This window comes from Lactuca serriola, chromosome 5 (genome assembly GCF_051521515.1).
Source record: "Lactuca serriola cultivar US96UC23 chromosome 5, Lser_US96UC23_V15, whole genome shotgun sequence".
NCBI classification, from domain to species: domain Eukaryota; kingdom Viridiplantae; phylum Streptophyta; class Magnoliopsida; order Asterales; family Asteraceae; genus Lactuca; species Lactuca serriola.
The window spans coordinates 300,741,152-300,760,636 of record NC_136412.1 but is presented as its reverse complement, the minus strand read 5'-3'; the positions used below and the strand labels follow the sequence as shown (position 1 = coordinate 300,760,636).

At 36.9% G+C, this 19,485-nt stretch overlaps 2 protein-coding genes across 5 annotated transcripts; one reads left to right on the top strand and one right to left on the bottom strand.

Moving 5' to 3' along the window:
- Nucleotides 1-9,510: 9,510 nt before the first annotated feature.
- On the top strand, nt 9,511-13,909 carry LOC145054759 (sucrose nonfermenting 4-like protein). 2 transcript variants are annotated; one of them, XM_079003013.1, is made up of 12 exons: nt 9,511-9,636; nt 10,540-10,713; nt 10,834-10,941; nt 11,040-11,099; nt 11,890-11,979; nt 12,094-12,228; nt 12,360-12,495; nt 12,591-12,764; nt 12,889-12,952; nt 13,060-13,129; nt 13,318-13,435; nt 13,617-13,909. In XM_079003013.1, the coding sequence occupies exons 2-12, from the start codon at nt 10,630-10,632 to the stop codon at nt 13,706-13,708; spliced, it is 1,131 nt and encodes a 376-aa protein (XP_078859139.1). In that variant the 5' UTR covers nt 9,511-9,636; nt 10,540-10,629; the 3' UTR covers nt 13,709-13,909. The 2 variants fall into 2 exon arrangements, with proteins under 2 accessions (XP_078859139.1, XP_078859138.1); XM_079003012.1 differs by having other exon boundaries at nt 9,577-9,833.
- Nucleotides 13,910-15,528: 1,619 nt separating this feature from the next.
- Nucleotides 15,529-18,878, bottom strand: LOC145054760 (serine/arginine-rich splicing factor SR30-like). 3 transcript variants are annotated; one of them, XR_013684918.1, is made up of 14 exons: nt 18,755-18,878; nt 18,070-18,179; nt 17,912-17,977; nt 17,742-17,816; nt 17,545-17,644; nt 17,411-17,457; nt 17,268-17,325; nt 17,141-17,190; nt 17,007-17,063; nt 16,726-16,880; nt 16,359-16,425; nt 16,099-16,132; nt 15,847-15,909; nt 15,529-15,759 (listed from the first exon to the last, which is right to left on the bottom strand). XR_013684918.1 is itself a non-coding variant. In XM_079003014.1 (13 exons), the coding sequence occupies exons 2-13, from the start codon at nt 18,151-18,153 to the stop codon at nt 15,745-15,747; spliced, it is 804 nt and encodes a 267-aa protein (XP_078859140.1). In that variant the 5' UTR covers nt 18,154-18,179; nt 18,755-18,878; the 3' UTR covers nt 15,529-15,744. The 3 variants fall into 3 exon arrangements, 2 of the variants coding, with proteins under 2 accessions (XP_078859140.1, XP_078859141.1); XM_079003014.1 differs by lacking the exon at nt 16,359-16,425; XM_079003015.1 differs by lacking the exon at nt 16,359-16,425 and having other exon boundaries at nt 18,624-18,755.
- Between the last annotated feature and the right edge of the window lie 607 nt (nt 18,879-19,485).

The following is a 19,485-nucleotide window of genomic DNA, read 5'->3' as shown; positions in this document are numbered from 1 at the left end:
ATTGGGCTGAAGGATGATATTAGCATAGATTAGATAGTATTAGAAACGTGTAATAGATAAATGTAATTAACATTTGATGATTAAATAAAGGAGTTTTATTTATGAGTAATGTTACTATCTTATGTTAATTGTTTAGCTATTGTTTCATTTTGCATGTTTTGACTTCCAGAATAATTGAGTTTATTAGGAATAATCGAATTGTTCAAATTGTCCACAATCGTTCATATGTTGGAAGTAGATATGAATGAAGATTGTCATGAATTGGTGTGTAGATTGTCTAAATGGTGTTAGACATATCAAAGGGTTGTTGCAACGTTCATGAGTGCTTATGAACTAGTTTTGAGCATTGGAACAAACCCGCGCTTGCTGGAATCACCTTATGGAATATGATATAAAAAGGTGATCGCAAGACGATAATATCATATAGTCTTAAAACCTAGATATATGGTTTGTTATTTGTTAATTGATTGTACATTGATAATGCGAAAACGCATCAGTAACTCGGTGTTATAAAACGCATTGTTGTGTATAGTTGGTTAATGAATTAGTAAATGCATATAAGTCGAAGTTTATCTATAACTTTTATCTAAGAAGGTAAAAGCGATATCTCGGCCGCTCGATGATTTGATTTGACTTATGTGTCGGGCCCGGTCAGAACTGAATTGATGTGTTCAATTAAGTTCTATGTCAAATAAATCAGAGATCGAGAAACCTAAATGCTTGACTAACCATTCCATAGGATTGTCAACATGATATCTAACAGAGGACTGTACGATCCCTTATCTAAAGGACAAGATTGATTAGATCAGAGTTTGACAGCGTCTTTGAGAGCTACGATTGCAAACCGAATTGTACTTGTGCATATAGTTACTAGACTTATCCAAGTGGGAGACTGTTGGAATAGTGTCTAAGGCTGCAACTATATTAGGCAAGTATTTGACTCGGTTGTGCATGGTCCTTTTGGGTTGCCTTCACCATAGCAACTTGATAGGATGATTTATTAAGAGAGAGTAAATATTATTAATATATTATGAGAATAATATAAAGAATAATATATTATTATTTGATTAATATAAGTCATAGAATTAATTGGAATTAATTTGGTGACTTAAAGAGGTTAATTAAATAAAGGGGTATAAACTGTCAATTGTTTGATAGTTAAGCTTTAGACTATAAATCCTTATAGATATACTAGGGACGAATTCTAAAAGCTAAAGGATAGCTAAATTCGTCCATGGCTTATCTAAGGAAAGGATTTGGATAGCCTTAAGAGAAGATTATCCAGTTAGGGTTTAGGTTGTAACCCTTAAGGAGTCTACAAGTATAAATAGACCTCATGGGCAAGGGAAATCGGCACCTCACCTAAAGTAAGAGAACCCTGGCCGATTTCCTCCCTTCTCCTCTCTCCTAAATCATCTTCCTTGCTCTTGGTGTTTGTAAGCCATTAGAGGAGTGACATTTGTGACTCTAGAAGCTCCAAGACTACAAGATCACCAAGGAATTCAAAGGTATGGTTCTAGATCTGTTTCAATGTTGTTATTTAACCTAATTAGTCATTAGAAGTCTTGGATTCAAAGCATGTTTAATTAGAAAGGCTAGATCCAAGCATTAGGGTTTTGCATGCGCACATAGGAAAGTTCTTATGGCTAAAACCCATCACTTCAAACCTTATTTATATAACTATATATGTAGTAGACATGGTTTTTTTAACAATATATAAGTTTAAAATCTGTAAAGGAAAGGTTTGGTATAAAAAGTGAATTTGATAAAGAGTTTGACATGTAAAATAGTTTGATAACAGTTTAAAGTCATTTGTTTGGTAAAACAGTTTAAAGCATGAAAAATCTATTTGTATGTTGGTTATTAATCACATGTGATTGATCTAATAAATAACATGGTTCAACTTTTATTCCCCCCCCCCCCATAAAGCATTTAAAACATTTAAAAGCATTTCAAAGGTTAGTTAAAGGGGTATGAACTCACATGTAGTGAGTGGTATGGATGGACTGAAGAAATAGGATTGCTAGGTGTCAAGTGAAGACTTGTACACACACAATGAGCCTAGTTAACATATAAATACACATATATGTATCCAATTAGTCTTTGAACAACTAATTAACAAGGTTAAGACATCCTAAGACAAGATAAACACCTTATATAAGTTTTATAAGTCCCAAGGATTGCATCTAAGTGTTGTAGGACAAAGCTATTGGGTTTAGGGTTCAAAAGAACTCCCTTTCTTGAGTTTACAGTTTTGTGGTCATCAACAAATGAGTTTACGGTCGTAAACTCATGAGTTTACAGTCGTAAACTCATGAGTTTATGGCCGTAAACTCCTACTCCTTTGACCATTTGATGTTTTGAAGCCTTACAAGTCCCTAGAAGCATTTCTACTTGAGGTACGAGTCTATGGAAGAGATTAGGGCACCATTTCACTCCTAAATGGAGTTTACGGTTCTTAAACCATTTTTCTTTGAGTTTACTACCGTAAACTCATATGGTTTATGGTCTTTTGGGGTTTTCAAGTTCTTAGCTCATCAAGGAATGGATTTAAACAAGTTTCTAAGGCTTGTGAAGGACTAGGGTACACTTTGGCACCTTTATTTGGGGTTTACGGTCCAAGAACATCTTGGACCGTAAAACACCATGTTATTGGTGTTCTTGGGACGTTTTCTTGATGTATGGAAATGTAACAAGCTTTATAAGACTCTAGGATAGAAGTAGTTACTATGTAGAAGCTTGAAAAGGTGCTAAAGGCCCAAGAACACTAGTGTGTGTTCTTGGTGTTCTTGGTGTTTTGAAGATCTAAGCAAAACACGAAAATGGATGGATGAAAATATATATAATCACTAGTTGTTATGATATAACAACAAATCAAGCCAAGAAATACTTACATTTTCGGGAAATCGGGTGAAAGACGGGATGATAGTTGAGAGAGTTTTGGAGTTGTTCTTGGAAATGAAAGTGAGAAGTGAGGAGTTTGGGGAGTAAAATCATGCTTAAGGCACGAGTTTACGGTTTTTGGAGGAGTTTACGACCCAAACATAAAATTTCGGCCGTGAACTTCTTAACTAGGTGGTATTTGCGGCTTTGAAATTTCAAGACTCGAGACGGCACCTCCTTTCACCCGTTCGTTTAAAGAATAATTATTATAATAATCAAACGAAATTTAAATTTTGACAAAAATAAATAAAAATGAAATTGACTTTTAATTTGAAGTGATTGACTTTAGAGTTTGTCCGAATGAAAATTTCGGGTTGTCACAAAACACATCAGGCCCAATCAATCATAGGGTCCGGTCATCCTCATGATGGAATGCCCCAGACTGGAATACCTCCACAAACATAACTCAAACCCAAGACCCTACTCGGAACCAAGGACCTTTTCCATGCATCACCCTTGAACCCTCCGGTTCGCCACACCTGAGTGTAACCCACTCATACTTCCCTAACACGATCCCTAGGTCCTTGACCTCCGACTGTAATATCTCTCCACAGTCCTCATCATCAGTCCAGACTGCTCCCGAGTCTGTTAACCTGCTATCTCACTTTCCTCTGCCCAAACCTCCAATCTGGAGCCACTATCCCCCTCCTCTTTCTAAGGAGACTGAAAACATGCTTACGCATCATCCAACATTGACCCAACGACAGATCCTCGCTATACATCACCCCTTAGCGGTGCCCACCACTATCTCATAACATGCATGCATACTCAGAGACCGAGCATATAATCAACAATCCATACATAGCCTGTCGCATTTCCTCGACACATGCAAGCCCTTACTATAAACGAACCGCCTCATCGCACCGTCCCAATGACCGACGTTCAAGCCGCGCCGGGCAACCTTCTACAACCAGCGGCTCTTCCGAGAGTTTCTAATTCTCCCCCACTTATGGCGCTAACCACCATCCATTGGCGGCGAAGCTAACACGCTGTTCAATCGAACCCACTAATACGCCGAACTTCAAGGAACCTAAGTTCCTGCTGAAAGTTCCCGAATTCTCGAACCATAACTTTCCCCACTCACAAATCCCACACTGGATATAAACCCTCGATACTAAATCTTCTCAAAAACATGCAACACTTTAATATCTCATGTAAGAAACAACAACTCATAATCATAACATAAACGAGATAAAGCAGAAGAACATACCGACTGTCGCCTCTGGATCGGATCTGATCTCCTCGGACACAAGTTGATAAACACGCCCTGGAGCCCTTGGAGGCTCCGCCCGACCCTGACTCCTGTCAGTAAGTCTCAAAGTGGCTGGCGCTGGGGCCTGCACTGACCTGGCAGCTAGCAGAGGACACTGGGCCTTCATATGGCCCACCTGATCATAATGATAACAAAGTCAAACTCCGGCAGCTGGAGCCTGCTGCCTGCAATCCCTGGCTATGTGGCCCTCCTTGACACACTTGTGGCACCCCGAAGAAGAACGTCAACTACCCTCGTGCACCTTGTCGCACTTCCCGCAAGTGCAACTCCTCTGACCTCCCTGTCGATAATCAGCGGGCCTCATCCGCTTCGTTGCAGGCTGGGACTGCACCGGGGCCTGCCTCTGCTCTCTCAACTGGATCTCAATCTCTAACTCACGCCGCCTAGCGGCCTCCTGCAACTCCAACAAGGTACTACACCTCTGAGCGGATACAAACTGACTGATGTCCCTCTTGAGCATATTCAGATATCGAGACATTTGAGCCTGCTCCGAAGCAAACTCCGGGCAAAACATCGCCCTCTCAATGAACATCCTGGTGATCTCCGTCACCGACTCTGAACCCTGCTTCAGTTCCAGGAACTCCTGAGCCAACCTCTCTCTCTCAACCTGCGGGACATAACGAGTACTGAACATTTCCCGGAACTAATCCCACGAAACTGCAGCCCGCTGCGCATCAGAATAAGATCCCGTGGTCAACCTCCACCAATCCTTCGCCCTGAGCCTCAAAAGGTTCAAAGCGCACCTTACCCTCTGATCCTTAGGGCATGAACACGTGAAGAAGCAACCCTCCACGTCTGAAAACCATCTCATAGCAATGATCGGATCCTAAACTCCATCAAAAGTAGGGGGCTTCGTATTGTCGAAATCCCGATACTGAAAGCCCCGACTGGCTCCTCCCCCTGCCGCTGCCATAGCCTCTGCGGCTGCCGCAACCGCTGTCTCTGCAAGAGCCGCATAACGCTCATCAAAATACTCAACCATGGCGGTCTTGATCGACCCAAACAGCCCTGGTAACTCAGCCCGGAACATAGCAGCAACCTCATCATGCAGGATATCAGGAATCCTAGCATCCAACTCCTCCGTACTCATCTGACCAATAACCTCGGGTGGTGCTGATCCATCCTGACCACCCTCTCCTGATCCTGATCCCGAACCGGATCCTGACTCGAAACGTCTCACATCCGCCATGCTGAAATGAACCATAAGAATCTCAGATACTTTGCATAACCGCCGAGAACTAACCTCTAACCAACAACCTAGGGGTTGTGACTTCCTTGACACGTGTATGGGTCCTGTGATTTCAGTAGTACGGGCCCATACTACCTTCCACACCTACCCATATTTGTCTCAAGTATCACCACAACGCCCTAAGTACAACATACATAATAAGCACTCAATCCTCACCCCTAGAGGAATACCGAATAGCTCATATCAAGGAACCCTAGGCTAGCAGACATCATAAATTAGGCAATCCTATCATGCAATTCCTGAAGATCCCTAGCCTAGTACTAGCATACTGTTCTAACATATCTCAAAACAAATAACTTGTATGGTATTTTGGGGTAACTTACTGGCTCCGGCTGATCGTACCCTCTGCGTCCTCCTTTACTTATTTTGAAAACCATTTTTGAAAACCTCTCCTTGATTTGAGACTGGATTCACACGAATGTTCCTCCAATTCCCTCAAACCAAGGCTCTGATACCAACTTGTAACGACCAAAAATTTCAACCAAATTAAAACATTTTATTTCATTCAAAAACCATTACGATCATACATCTTGTTTTCAAAATAGTTTAAACATCAGAGTATTCCCCCATAACCATATCACATAAATCATAAAAACAAGGGGAGCGGTACGATCACGCCTTCGCCTTGCCACGATCTCCTGAAGCACCTGAAACAATAAACCACAACTGTAAGCCCGAAAGCTTAGTGAGTTTCCCCAAAGTACCCATACACACATAAACATACGCATACAACAACGAACATCATACTATGGGTCCAATCAACCTTCCGGTTAGAATACCCCTGGCCCTCAACCATCGGGTTGGCCTACATGCTACGAGCCCAATCATCCTATCGAGATGGGATACTCTCGGCCCACAACCATCGGGTTGGAATGCCCAGACCCCTATACGTACAACAATAACTACTATGGGTCCAATCATCCCTCAAGATGGAATACCCCAGGCCCCTCAACCATCGGGTTGGAATGCCAAACTACTATGAGTCCAGTCATCCTACCGGGATGGAATACTCCTGGCCCACAATCATCGGGTTGGAATGCCCCACTTCCTATACATACTGTAACTACTACTACTATGGGTCCAATCATCCCTCGGGATGGAATACCCTAGGCCCTTCAACCATCGGGTTGGAATGCCAAACTACTATGAGTCCAATCATCCTACCTGGATGGAATACTCCTGGCCCATAACCATCGGGTTGGAATGCCAATCTACACTAGCAGACATGTACACATAACAGGCAACACATAATACTCTACAGAACCAACACACTAGGGCCCTATCATCCTACCGAGATGGAATACCCTTTGCTACTGCTCAACATACATAACCCGCATGTATCCTCCTACCAGCGTACATAAGGCAAGACCAACTACTGGTCTATAAATAATCACTACCCAACTACCAGGGCGCTGATCCACAGAACTAGCCATCATACAACTATCCCTTTCTCTAGGATACTAAGCTAACAAGGCATATCCTCATATCACTATCCTATCTACTAGGATACTAGCAAGCGTATCATCACATAACATAACAAGCTCTAACAACAATTCAAAGGGTCGGCCTTGGTGCCTTAGACCCTTGAGTACAGTGAGGAAAACTCACCTTGCAACTGCCGAAATCCTGCAAATCTCTGACTGCTGATTCACCCGGAATCCCAACTATCACATGCAAATTCATCACATAAGAATCCATCATGACTTTCTAGGCCAAGTGTCCACAACACTCCTTAAGTCCATCATCCTCTTGTTGGGCCAAGACCCAAAACCAAATCCTCATGCAAAGCCCAATATTGGCCAAATTTACTAAATTGGGCCCACCTCACCAAATGGGCCTAGATCCAAGGTCTATAATAATTATTGGGTCCAAATTACTCCATCCATAATATTCAGTCACGACCCAAGCCCCACTATCCCATAAACAGCCCAATCACTAAAGGCCCAAGATTGAAAACCCAACAAAGGGAGTACGATGGGCGTACCCCTCCTGGTACGCTGGGCGTACTTCAATTCTCGCGGACTGGATATGGGGCACTGACCCACTACGCTGGGCGTACATCAACTTACGCGGGGCGTACGCGCGTTGATCTAAAATTCCTATTAAGTTCTTAATGGCTTAAGCTCTTAAGCCCAAACTTCAGATCCATCGACCAAACATGCCTAGGATTCATAAAGTCTAAAACTTTACTACTTGGGACGTCCATAAAGCTCTTAACTCAAGGTCTTAATCCATTAAGGCCTACCTACATCACTCATGAGACAACCAAAGCCATTGGGTCCTCATTTTTCTCACTCAAGACCTCTCCTAAGGTCTGAAAGTACAACTAATCTCAGCCAACTCGCATCATGCATCACTTTGGGGTTTTTGGGACAAGAAATGGTGTCAAAACTTCATAACACCTAGATCTACACAAAATAGATGTCAAGCAAGAGACTTTATACCTCAAAAGGGCTCCAGAAGATGATGTCTTCCCAGATCTACGAGCTCCAGCCACCCAACTCTTTCCTTGACAACTTCTTCTTTCTTCTTCAAGGCTCTCCTTTGCCAAACCAAGCTCCCCAAGGTCAAATATCCCCAACAATGGAAGAAGAACGACTACTTAGGGTTTCTGAGGGTAAGAGGGCAGATATGGAGGCTAGGGTTGGAACCATAATGTTCCTTATATAGTGGCTGGCCCTAAAATTAGGGTTTCTGGACACTGGACATACATTGGGCGTACATCCTGTACGCTGGGCGTACGCTCCCAACACCCGCGTTCACTTACCCAATCTACGTAGGGCGTAACCTAGCTTACGCTGGGCGTACCCAGCCAATCACACGCATGCACTCCATGCATGCCTAGGACCCCTTTGTCAAATATTTCCTTTAGGGACCATTATTGACACTATATTCAAAGTGTCATAACTCCTTTATTTTAAGTCCGTTTCCGACGGACTTTATATCCACGAAAAGGTGGCGAGAAGCCCTACGCTTCTAGCAACACACCCCGTCCCGAAACCTTCTCGAATAAAACCCATTGCCCATAAAAGACCGAAACGCCCTTACTCATGATCTCGGGGGTCCATAAATAATTTCTCTTAAAACGGGGCGTTACAGGATCAATCATATGCCCTTCAAGTGCTAACTCAATTGTTACTCTGATAGACAATCTAGAAGTCACCAATTACAATGATACCATGCCAATGGTCATCTATGTGAGACTATAAAAATAAGGTTGTATACGAAGCTACAATTACAATAAGCACCCTTATTGTGCTTATGCATTAGGTTTTTTCATGTACCACTTGAATAATTATGCTTATACGCTTTCACATGGATGTACTTCAAGAAGGAAAAAGAGAATAACCTCAAACATTTTGGAAAATATATAATTATACCAAATTACATAAAAGTCACTACATTTTGAAAAAATTTCACAAAAGTCATTATTTTTTTCTTCAATTTCAACACCTAGAATATGATGTCACCAAAAATGTCACGTCATCATACAATATCAACATGTCATATCATCAAAATTGACAAGCCAACATGCAATCAAGTTGACCGGTCAAATAGTCAGAATTGTAACAAATTGAAAAACAAAATGTTCAATATTAGTCGAAAAATAATCTAATGCGAAAATTGAATATTCGTATAAACTTAACGACTTTTGTGGACTTTGCTCATATCTTTATATGTGCAAGTATATTTCAATTATGGACCACTTATGTTATATTTTATTTGTAATCTATTTAATGGTTGAAAACATTGTCTTATAATTTGTATATGTTGTATAAATTTATAGAAAAAAAAACATTATATTATATAAATTAGTGCAGAAACATGCATAAGAAACATCTACTTATTAAAGAAAACGATTCTCAATTTAATACATAATAAGTCCAATTATCTACTTTTGATTAAGCAAAAAAATATAAAGATTTAAATAAGAACCAAGTTGAAAGAGTTGCTCAGTAAAATCATAAAAACATGTTATAGTTTTTGTATTTTAGATATGTATATATATATATATATTTTTTTTGTTGTACAACATAAGCATTGTGTTTGATTGAAAAACTATAACTACGTCCAATCATAGAAAGGGTGATTAGGTCATGGACGGAGAGAATAATTATTATCCAAAGCACTGTTAAATGGACCAAGGAACGTTCGACCCCTGAATCAAAAGGTAACTCTCACCTGTTTCTCTCACTCGACTACAAATCCCCATCTTCCTCAATATCAAAATTTCCCTGCTTTCTTTCCAACTCTTGGATCGCCAAACCAGATAAATGGTTCGGGATTATACGGCTTAAAATCCTGCTTTCCCTATCCTGCCAAGCTTGTTGCTGATTCCGGGATACAGTCGTCTTCGGTCCATTTTCGGTTAGAAAACCCATTTCCGTTTCTAATTTTGTCTGAATTTTGTCGCTACTTTGGTTTCCAATTTGTAATTTTAGAAAGAACGGGTAACGATAGAGGGGCATAGGAGAAAATTTTAGGGCATTTTTGAGGGTTTAGAGATTGTCGAGCAAATTGAATGTTTATTCTTTAAATGATTGAATCGTATTGGGTTTAAGGGCTAAGGATAATCTTATGGGTTGTATTCTCGATTGAAGATTATTTCATAATGAATGGTATTACTCCTTCCGTTCTGATTTATGATGCCAAAACTTGTCAGGCTGCTAAATTGATCTGGTTTTTGTAATTCTCGTTACAATGGTTAATGTCGTTTGCACATTTTTTTTTCCCTGAAACAATTTGAGGATGCACATCAATTGTAAAGTAAAAGAAAAAGCCCCGTTTGATTTCAAGAGTCTAGGTGTAGTTCACCTTTTGTAATGGCGCTGCTTAAAAACTTCCAACATCTAGTGTTTTGTTTGGCTGAAAATCTATAGTGAATTTTTTCTGGTGCTTTCAATGCATATATACTCGATTATTGTAATGTGCAAAGGAGTATACAACTGTCTGTCTTTCCTAGACGTTTAATGCTTTGTTTATGTATACAGAAACTACATCATCAAAAACGTATGATGAGTTGATGATTCTTTTAAGGTTTTCACTTTTCATATATGTTGCAAATTCTGTGCAGTTCATTTTCTTTGTTATGGAGGTGGTAAATTAATGGACAACTGGCCTTGATGCTGTATTGAGCACAATCTTCGTGGGTAGTGAATCTGATATGATCCCTAGGTTTTCAGTGTCTGAAACTCCTGGTGTTACTGGAGATAGTATGGACATTGATGGTGATCCCTTTCATCACTCAGTAAGATCATCTTTTTATAACTTTCTTCTTGTGAATTCTCTCATTAGCTACTTGTCAACAGTGGCCCCTATGTATTTCTTTTCACAATGTTTCTTACAATGCTTATCATACACTTTACAGGATGCGAATCCAAAGATACTTGAGGCTGATGTGGAGTTATCTCGCCATCGCATATCTGTATTCCTTTCTACACATACTGCCTATGAGTTGCTTCCAGAATCTGGAAAGGTTTGATGCTTGAACAATTCTCTTATGTCTATTATCTTCACATATTGTTAATGAATAATGATGCTTATTTGTTTCTTTTCACCCTTTGTATTTTGTAGGTTGTTGCTTTGGATGTTTCCCTACCTGTTAAGCAAGCTTTCCATATTCTCTATGAACAGGTAACTTTGCATGGGTTATTTCTCTTGTTATGTACATACTCTTTGTGACTTTTCAAGCTGTGTATTCTAATTTGAAGTTAATGTTTCATGGGTTGGATCCAGTTTATAGCATCAATATCTTGATACCTTCTCATTTACTTTTCTTGTGTTTGGTGTAAAGTAAAGACCTACTTTTTCCACGAGTTCCTCTTGAAGATAGCATTGCACATTTTGCATGTGTTTCATGAGCATGCACCTGTTTCTAAGGAAACTGTATATTGTTACAAAAATGTGATTGCATATTTTGTTGCATTTGTGTAGAACATTACTTCTTAGCAATCTAAATAATTATACGAAATCTCATTTCACCATTGGTTATTAGAGATGTAATTAGAATTTTTCGGACCACTCTATGTAGCTTACACAAGCTTGAGGTCAAGATGTGGTCTTTTACATGCCTCCTAAACTTTGTTTCATGGTGAGTTAGTTATATGCCTAACAAGCCTTGTTAAAGCATACTAAAACACATAAACATAAACATAAACATATTCATAAGAATTTTTTAATACCACACTCAAACTTCTTACCAATACACCTGTGCTTAATATTTATCAAGGAAAGAGCATCTTGCCATTGTGTTGACTAAAGCTGGTTCTGCTTAACTGGAACTAACCCTTCTCCCTTGTTTTATAATTTATACATGAACACCATTGGTGGCTTAATAGTCTACATTTTTTTTTGTGACTCTTCATTAATTTATTTGCTTTAAAGTTCCATTAACTAACGTGGGTTTATAATATAATATTGACAGGGAATTTCGGTTGCCCCTCTTTGGGACCATAATGTTGGTCGATTTGTTGGAATACTGAGTCCATTAGACTTCATCTTGATTCTTAGAGAGGTATAGATAGCAATTCCTGACATATTCAGTTACTGTTTTAGATAAAATGTTTTGATTACATGATATATCCATTTTAAGTATGTTATTGCAATAAGAACTTGTACTAAATTCCAGCTGGGGAATCATGGTTCTGATTTGACTGAGGAGGAGCTTGAAACCCATGCCATATCAGCCTGGAAAGAGGGAAAATTACAGCTTACAAGGAAATTTGACACTAATGGACCATTGAATCCAAGACGTCTCATTGATGTAACTCTCTTTTCTATTCTAATGATTGATTCATTGTTAAGTCAGATGGAATGTGAACTTTTAATTTATGTAATTTTAGACCAATCTTTATGTTGTTTTAATGGTTTTTGAGTGGTGTTAATGCAATGCAGGCAGGGCCTCATGATTCTTTAAAAGATGTTGCTTTGAAACTGTTACAAAACAAGGTTGCTACAATTCCAATCATCTCACAGGATGGCTCAATCCCACAGCTCCTACATTTGGCTTCCTTAACTGGAGTTCTTAAATGTAAACAAACTTTTCCCTTTAGACTTGAGACACCAATTAATATATATATTTTTTTTAATTTTTTCTAACAAAAGCAAGCTACCAATTTCTTCCAGGCATCTGCAGACATTTTAAACATTCGCCTGCCTCCTTGCCAATACTTCAACAGCCAATCTGTTCGATTCCTTTGGGCACGTGGGTCCCCAAGATTGGGGAATCAAATGGTCGCCCGTTTGCAATGTTGAGAGCCAATGCTTCTCTTAGTGATGCCTTGTCTTTACTGGTTCAAGGTAATTAATAAAAACAATAACTTATGTTATAATGTGAATATGATATGATTAAAATTAAAATATACATATGATATTGTGTTTGTGTTGTTGGTTTTTATGATTTGCTACTTATTTTCCACAACAGCTGAAGTGAGTGCAGTTCCTATAGTGGATGAGAATGACTCGTTGCTCGATATATACTGCAGAAGGTAAATATTTAAAAGTCTACTTACTTCACTGTAATAATATACATATGCAATTTTTTTTAAAAAAATTTAAAAATATTGTTTTTTTTTTGGGCATTTGAATTTGACAGTGATATCACTGCTTTGGCCAAAGACAGAGCATATGCCCAGATTCACCTTAATGAACTCAGCATTCATCAGGTAGCTTTTATTGTCATTTTCTGTTGTGTAACTTACACACGACATAACATGGAACAATGTGGGACAGACAGTGTGTAAAAGACATGAATGCCCTCATCCGATCATCAATAATAGTCATAGAAAGCTTGTTTTATATATATGTATGACTATGATGTTGGTAATTTATAATATCCTATTAATGTACACAGGCATTACAACTGACTCAAGAAGCAAGTGCATCATATGGGTTTTTTAATGGACAAAGATGTCACATGTGTTTGGGATCTGATCCACTGCATAAAGTTATGGATAGGCTCGCTATTCCTGGTAATTTATTTACCTCACAACTTATATTCATCTACTTTCATTTATTTCTTTTCAATTTCATCATTCTACTTTCAAAAATCTACCAATTACAAACTAAATTTGACATATACAATTGGATAAATGAGATGCATTAATTATTGATGTTAATTTAGTTGCATGGGTGGTATAAATTATAATGCAGGAGTTAGGAGGCTTGTTATAGTGGAAGCAGGAAGCAAGCGAGTTGAGGGCATCATTTCATTAACTGATTTATTCAGGTTTTTGATTGGATAATCCTCCACCTCCCATCATATCAACTTAAAGATGTGTATGTTGACTCTTTGGTTGGTACAAGTTTCCAGCTTTTTGCCTCAACTTTTCTTTTTTCTTTTTTTATTATGTTATTAGTTTAAAAAGAAATTTCTGTAAATTCAAGAGGATTCTCAATGTTTTTTTTTGCCCACACATCAATGTAAGGCATCATTCTCATCTCAACTCCCAAACATGCCCATTTCTTACATGTTTAGCATGCATTCAACTTGGACTTATTTACTGGGACAAAAAATATTGAGATTGACCTCAGTGGGACTAAAATTGCAAGAAAGTAGTATGAGTAACTACCATATGTGGAAAAGTCCACATATGTGAAGACCCTATCTCCTAATATGTTTACATATATATCGATAAACACATGTTCACATACAAGTATTGGGATTTTAGTAATATAGATTTCAAGTTTACTATATATGCAAACAAATTATATACAATTGAAGGTCTTTGAGCTTCACAAGTAGAAATTTAGTTGCCCTTTGTATATGTTTCTTGAAAGTTTGTTGCTTTTTGGGTTCCAATTTAGGCGTCAACAACTTGATGTATGTAATAAATTGCTTCTTGTCTGATGATGGTTGCTCCTTCAACAAAGTTCCAATCAAACTTTGAACTAATAATCAAATATGGTTAATGCCACCATGTTCCAGTTTAGGTGTTAATTACAATTTTCAAGCTATGCAATTCCTTTTTGCTGGTTTGGGGAAGATTACGACTATTACAAAACACCCCCTGATGTTCCAAATAGCATACAAATTGCCCCTTCCTTGCCATCTCCACACTCCAAAGTCAAATCTATTGAACATTCTAATTTCTAAAATTTAAATATATTATCAAATTAAATATTCCACTTATACAATTTCTTTCACAACTCTATAAGAGATTACAATAAAATCTATCAATCTTTTCAAATTGTTTATTAAAATTAAGGTGATCAAAATTTTAAATCATTATTGATGTATGATATTATATTATATTTTAATTTTCAATAAAACAATAAATATTACACTAGAAAACAAAATTTAGCTTTTTCTTTAAAAAAAAATTACGAATGGTTAATTGAATCTGTGGTTCACTTAATTTAAAAAGATTTATGTTAAGATAAATTTGGTTAATCCTAGTAAGCATTTTTTTAAGATTTAAGTGAAAAATTAAACCAATGCTGAAATAAGTCATTAATTTGGCAGGTCAAACCTGCAAAATTGATGTTTGCCCTATAAAATCGCCAAAGTTTTGAAGAAAAATAATTATAAACGGATGCCTACTTTTAGCCACCTTGACCTTGTTAATACGTTTATAAAAAATCAATCTATAATTGACTATTTATAAATAGTTTTTTTCACCTTGTTGATACGTTTATAAAAAATCAATCTATAATTGACTATTTATAAATAGTTTTTTGAAAAACAATGTAATTTCAACCAATAAAAATACTTTAAAAACTAAATAAAATGTTTATATGGTAAAATGAGGTCTTTTTAACTAAACTTATAGTTGCAAAAATCCAGAAAGACATTGTTTTTTTTAAAATGTGCATCATTTTCACACAGGAATGTTCAAAAACCATTTTCAAAGCAAAAGAGTAATTTTGTAGAGTTGATCTACATAAGTACACAAGAAAACATTAAAAGAAAACTCATAGTAAAACTAAATACTGGTAATTTCAAATGTATGATCTTATGACAGTAAAATTCACTTGTGAAAATCAAGAAAACATTTTTTTTTGAAGTTTTCTTTTTGTGGTAGGAATTAAATGATATTTTAATTTTATATTATTTCCATTCAACTCCGATTAAATCCGATCTTGATTGCCTTATCAGGTTTCATGATACACAAGATGCTTTTAGTAATATAGTAGATCGTCATGATACAAAACACGTCACACAAAGCAAGCCACATAAAGTTTAATTACGTTTACATCTTTTAATTTTGCTACTAAAAACACAAAATAACGCCACATCATCATTTCATCTTCAAGCATCTTCTCCTGCACCTTTTGACTTCTAATCAGATCTCACCTGCCATAATTCAATAATTGTATTGAGTACACCCTTCATCAATTTTATTTTATTCTTTTTAGAAAAAATATATATATATAAATATACCGATGGTGAACGAGAACCAGATCTGCTTCGACTTGGGCTCCTATCTCCACCATGGCGATGAGTCTGCTCAAATAATTAGATCCACCATCAAAACAGAGATTCTATTTGTAACAACACATAAATAGCAACATACTTTCAATTGTAGCATTGTCCTTTTAAGTATTTTACTACTTTTCTTAAGTACAATGTTTTAATAATGAGAAATCAAAATGGAAGTATGTTGCTATTTCTTGCATTTAAACCAAAACTTACAGATGATGGTGGTGTAGGCGATCTTGATGGAGATCTGCAAAAATTTCCATAAAAGATAAAAGAAAAAAAAACAAAAAAACCAATTCATTAGCCACAAAATCCAGAATCCCAAAACATTCAACAACAATATTTTCCATATGGTCTTCGATTGTATAACACAAAGTTCACCACCTTTCACCATATCATCAAAACTAATTCCCCTATGCTATAAATATTCATATCCACCCACTTCTTATCCAGTCTTAACCACAGTTAATTACCTTTTTCTTATCAAGTTTGCGCCCAAAATCCCATCAAGAATCCACAAGAACGCCGTGGAATCCACATCTAAAAAATTAAAAACAAGATAACCCTTCACAATCATGGCATCCAAAACCAAGGGCACCCTTTTAAAATCCTTCCAACAATCAAACCCCACATCCACCTTTTCGATAGCGACTATTTGTAACTAATATGATAGGGAAAGTTTTGGTAAATAAAGTGGTAGGTAGCCATTTAGCAACTATATGGTGAAATTATTAATTATGAAATGAAGACGACAAAAAGAAACTGGATCATAAGTTAAAACTAAAAAGGGAAAGTCTTGAATAAAAGAGCAAAAACATTGTTCTTAAAGTAGGTAGGTACCTTGAAGCAGATTTAGATCGATAAGAAACAGATCTAGATCGAGACCTGCTTCTGCTGTCAGAGCTGTAGCTGTGAGTTGGACTTCTGCTTCTTGAATAATATGGACTTGGGCTTCGGCTCCTAGACTCATTGTGTCTTCTATCATACTCCTCCACCTGTTGTCAATAAACCAAACCACCAATTATTGATCAAGTCCTAACTTTTCTTAAATGTTTTTTAAACAACATTTATCCAGACAACACTTGATTAAAAAAAAAAATAAGAACACATCATATTCATACCCGTATGTAGGCCTTGGAGAAGTGGTTCCGAAAAAGTGAGTCATCAAGTTTCCTTACCTAAAACAAACAATAACACCTATTAAAAGAGCTGCATGACATTATAAGTTTAAAACAACTATATAGAGAAAACAAACCGCATATTTCATATCATCATAGTTTGTATAGTCCACAATCCCCCTCATTCCTGCAAAAAACTATAATCAGCCTCATTTGTAATTTGAAGGATCATATACAAATAATAACTACAACTTACTTACTTACCATCACGATCACGGAAAACTTGAGAGAAACAAACATCACCAGCTCTACGCATGTGATCCTAAAATGACATTTTTTTTAAATCCAATTAGGATTTGAAAACACATAAACAAAACTATCTGATCTAAAATGTCAACAAAACCAACCTTCAGATCTTGCCATGAAGCAGAAGATGGTAATCCAGTCACATAAACTGCAAATCATTAGGAAAATATTTGAAATGTTTTTGATAGATTAATCATTATTAGAAGAAGCAGACAAAGCAGGGGAATAAACAAACCACGATAGTCAGTGCGCCTTGATACTCCCCCATGGCTACCACCTCCACTGCTGTGGCGATCTATGGAAGATGAAGATCTCCCACCATGTGCAAGTTCAACCTTCAGTGCAAGTAAACACAAAAGAAACCAATCAAAAACATGATTGAAAGTATGAAACTAAGTTGTTGATGAATTAAGAATGGTCTCGTTGACTAACTCGTAAGCGTTGACCATCAAACTTATAGCCATCACGTCCACGGATCGCATCTTCAGCATCACGAGGATCTTCAAACTGAAATGAAATAAAAAAGGCGTAATGTTATGAAAAGAAATGGTTGAAAAAAATCCTTTTAAGAAGAATGAGAGAGAATCGGATATGTAGTTTACCTCTACAAAGGCAAAAACAGGGGGTCTAGGAGGAATTTTCAGGTCGATTTCAACAATGGGTCCATACTGTATGAAAAAAATACAAAATCGATGTAAAAAATTGGAGATATCTTGGTTTCAAAGTAAATAATGAATTACAAAGAGAGATCAGAGAGAACCTTGTAAAACAGATCTTCAATTTCTCTTTCGCGAATATCACCAGGAAGATTACCCACATAGAGTGTACGACTTGAGCGACCCATGTTTTTTAGCAAAAAAATGTGATGATCTGATACAATAACAACTTGATTTTAGATAATTTGAAAGATTAATATTATCGAATATAGGAGGAAATCACTATGAGTTATATCACCAATAATATGTCGTTAAGTACAGATACTTGTCAAGTTTTAAAAGAACTAATTTAAATTCTGGTCTGGACAGTTTACATCATTCAACCACAGAATTCAAAGTGAATCCTTACAAAGTAGCCAAACATTACAGTTCTGTAGAAGTTAATTCAACATATTAATGAACCTAGAAAGGATGCTCGAGGTTAAAAACCCAAATATAATATTCTACAAAATAATAAAAACTACTATATTCAAAAAATTTATGATAATAATAAAATTTAGTTCTAAAGGCCATAGGAATCAACAACCTAACAAAATCGTAATATGCATGATCCTAAGAGGAAAGCAATCGAACAAGCAAAACCCTAACAGCGATTTACCGTATTTTCAAAGTCTATTAACGGAGTAATCCATATAAATATGTAAGGAAATCAAAGACGCAGAGTATTTGATCTAAAAAGGTATTTAGGCCGAAATCGATCGACTGCGCTACTATTGCAAAAGGAAATACCTTCTGTCTTCTGAAATCTAGGAGTGGCAGATAAACAACACGTACTTGTGGAAGGTTCGGGTTCCTTTAAGTAGTGGACAACAAGACAACCTTGAAAAAGTTGATATAAATACACAAACGGGAAAATATTGTTTTAAAAAATTGTAAATTACACGAATGGTATGGTTTCGGGTAATTTATGTGTTTGGTTTAATTTAATTTTTTAACCCGGAAGGTCTTTATTATTTGTTTTTGTTGCGTGTTTGGCCCCTGTCTAATATAAAAAGACTATTATGCCCTTATTAATTTCTTTTCTAATTGATTTTATTATTTATGTATTTATTTTAATTTATTATTGTATATTTATGATTAAACTACCACCATTTATGTCACCATTTAATTAAACTCAACTACCACCACTAAAATAACTAACAACAAACAATCACCACCTCCTCCTCATTCCCTACTAAAACAACCGCCATCCACCACCAATCACCGACAACCATGGTTAGATTCCTGAAAACAAATCCAAAATCAAGAATAAACCTCATGAATCAAAACAAAATACAAATCGGATAATCAAAATCAAGAACAATCATAAAACATATTTCCAAAAAATCATGGTGGTGGCTTCGATGAAATGAAGAGAGGGGAGAAGTTAGAACCATAGGAAGGGAGAAGAGGGAACTATATCGTAGTTTACATCTGATGGTGACAGCGGGGAAACCAGATTGGAATTTGAATCTGGTGGT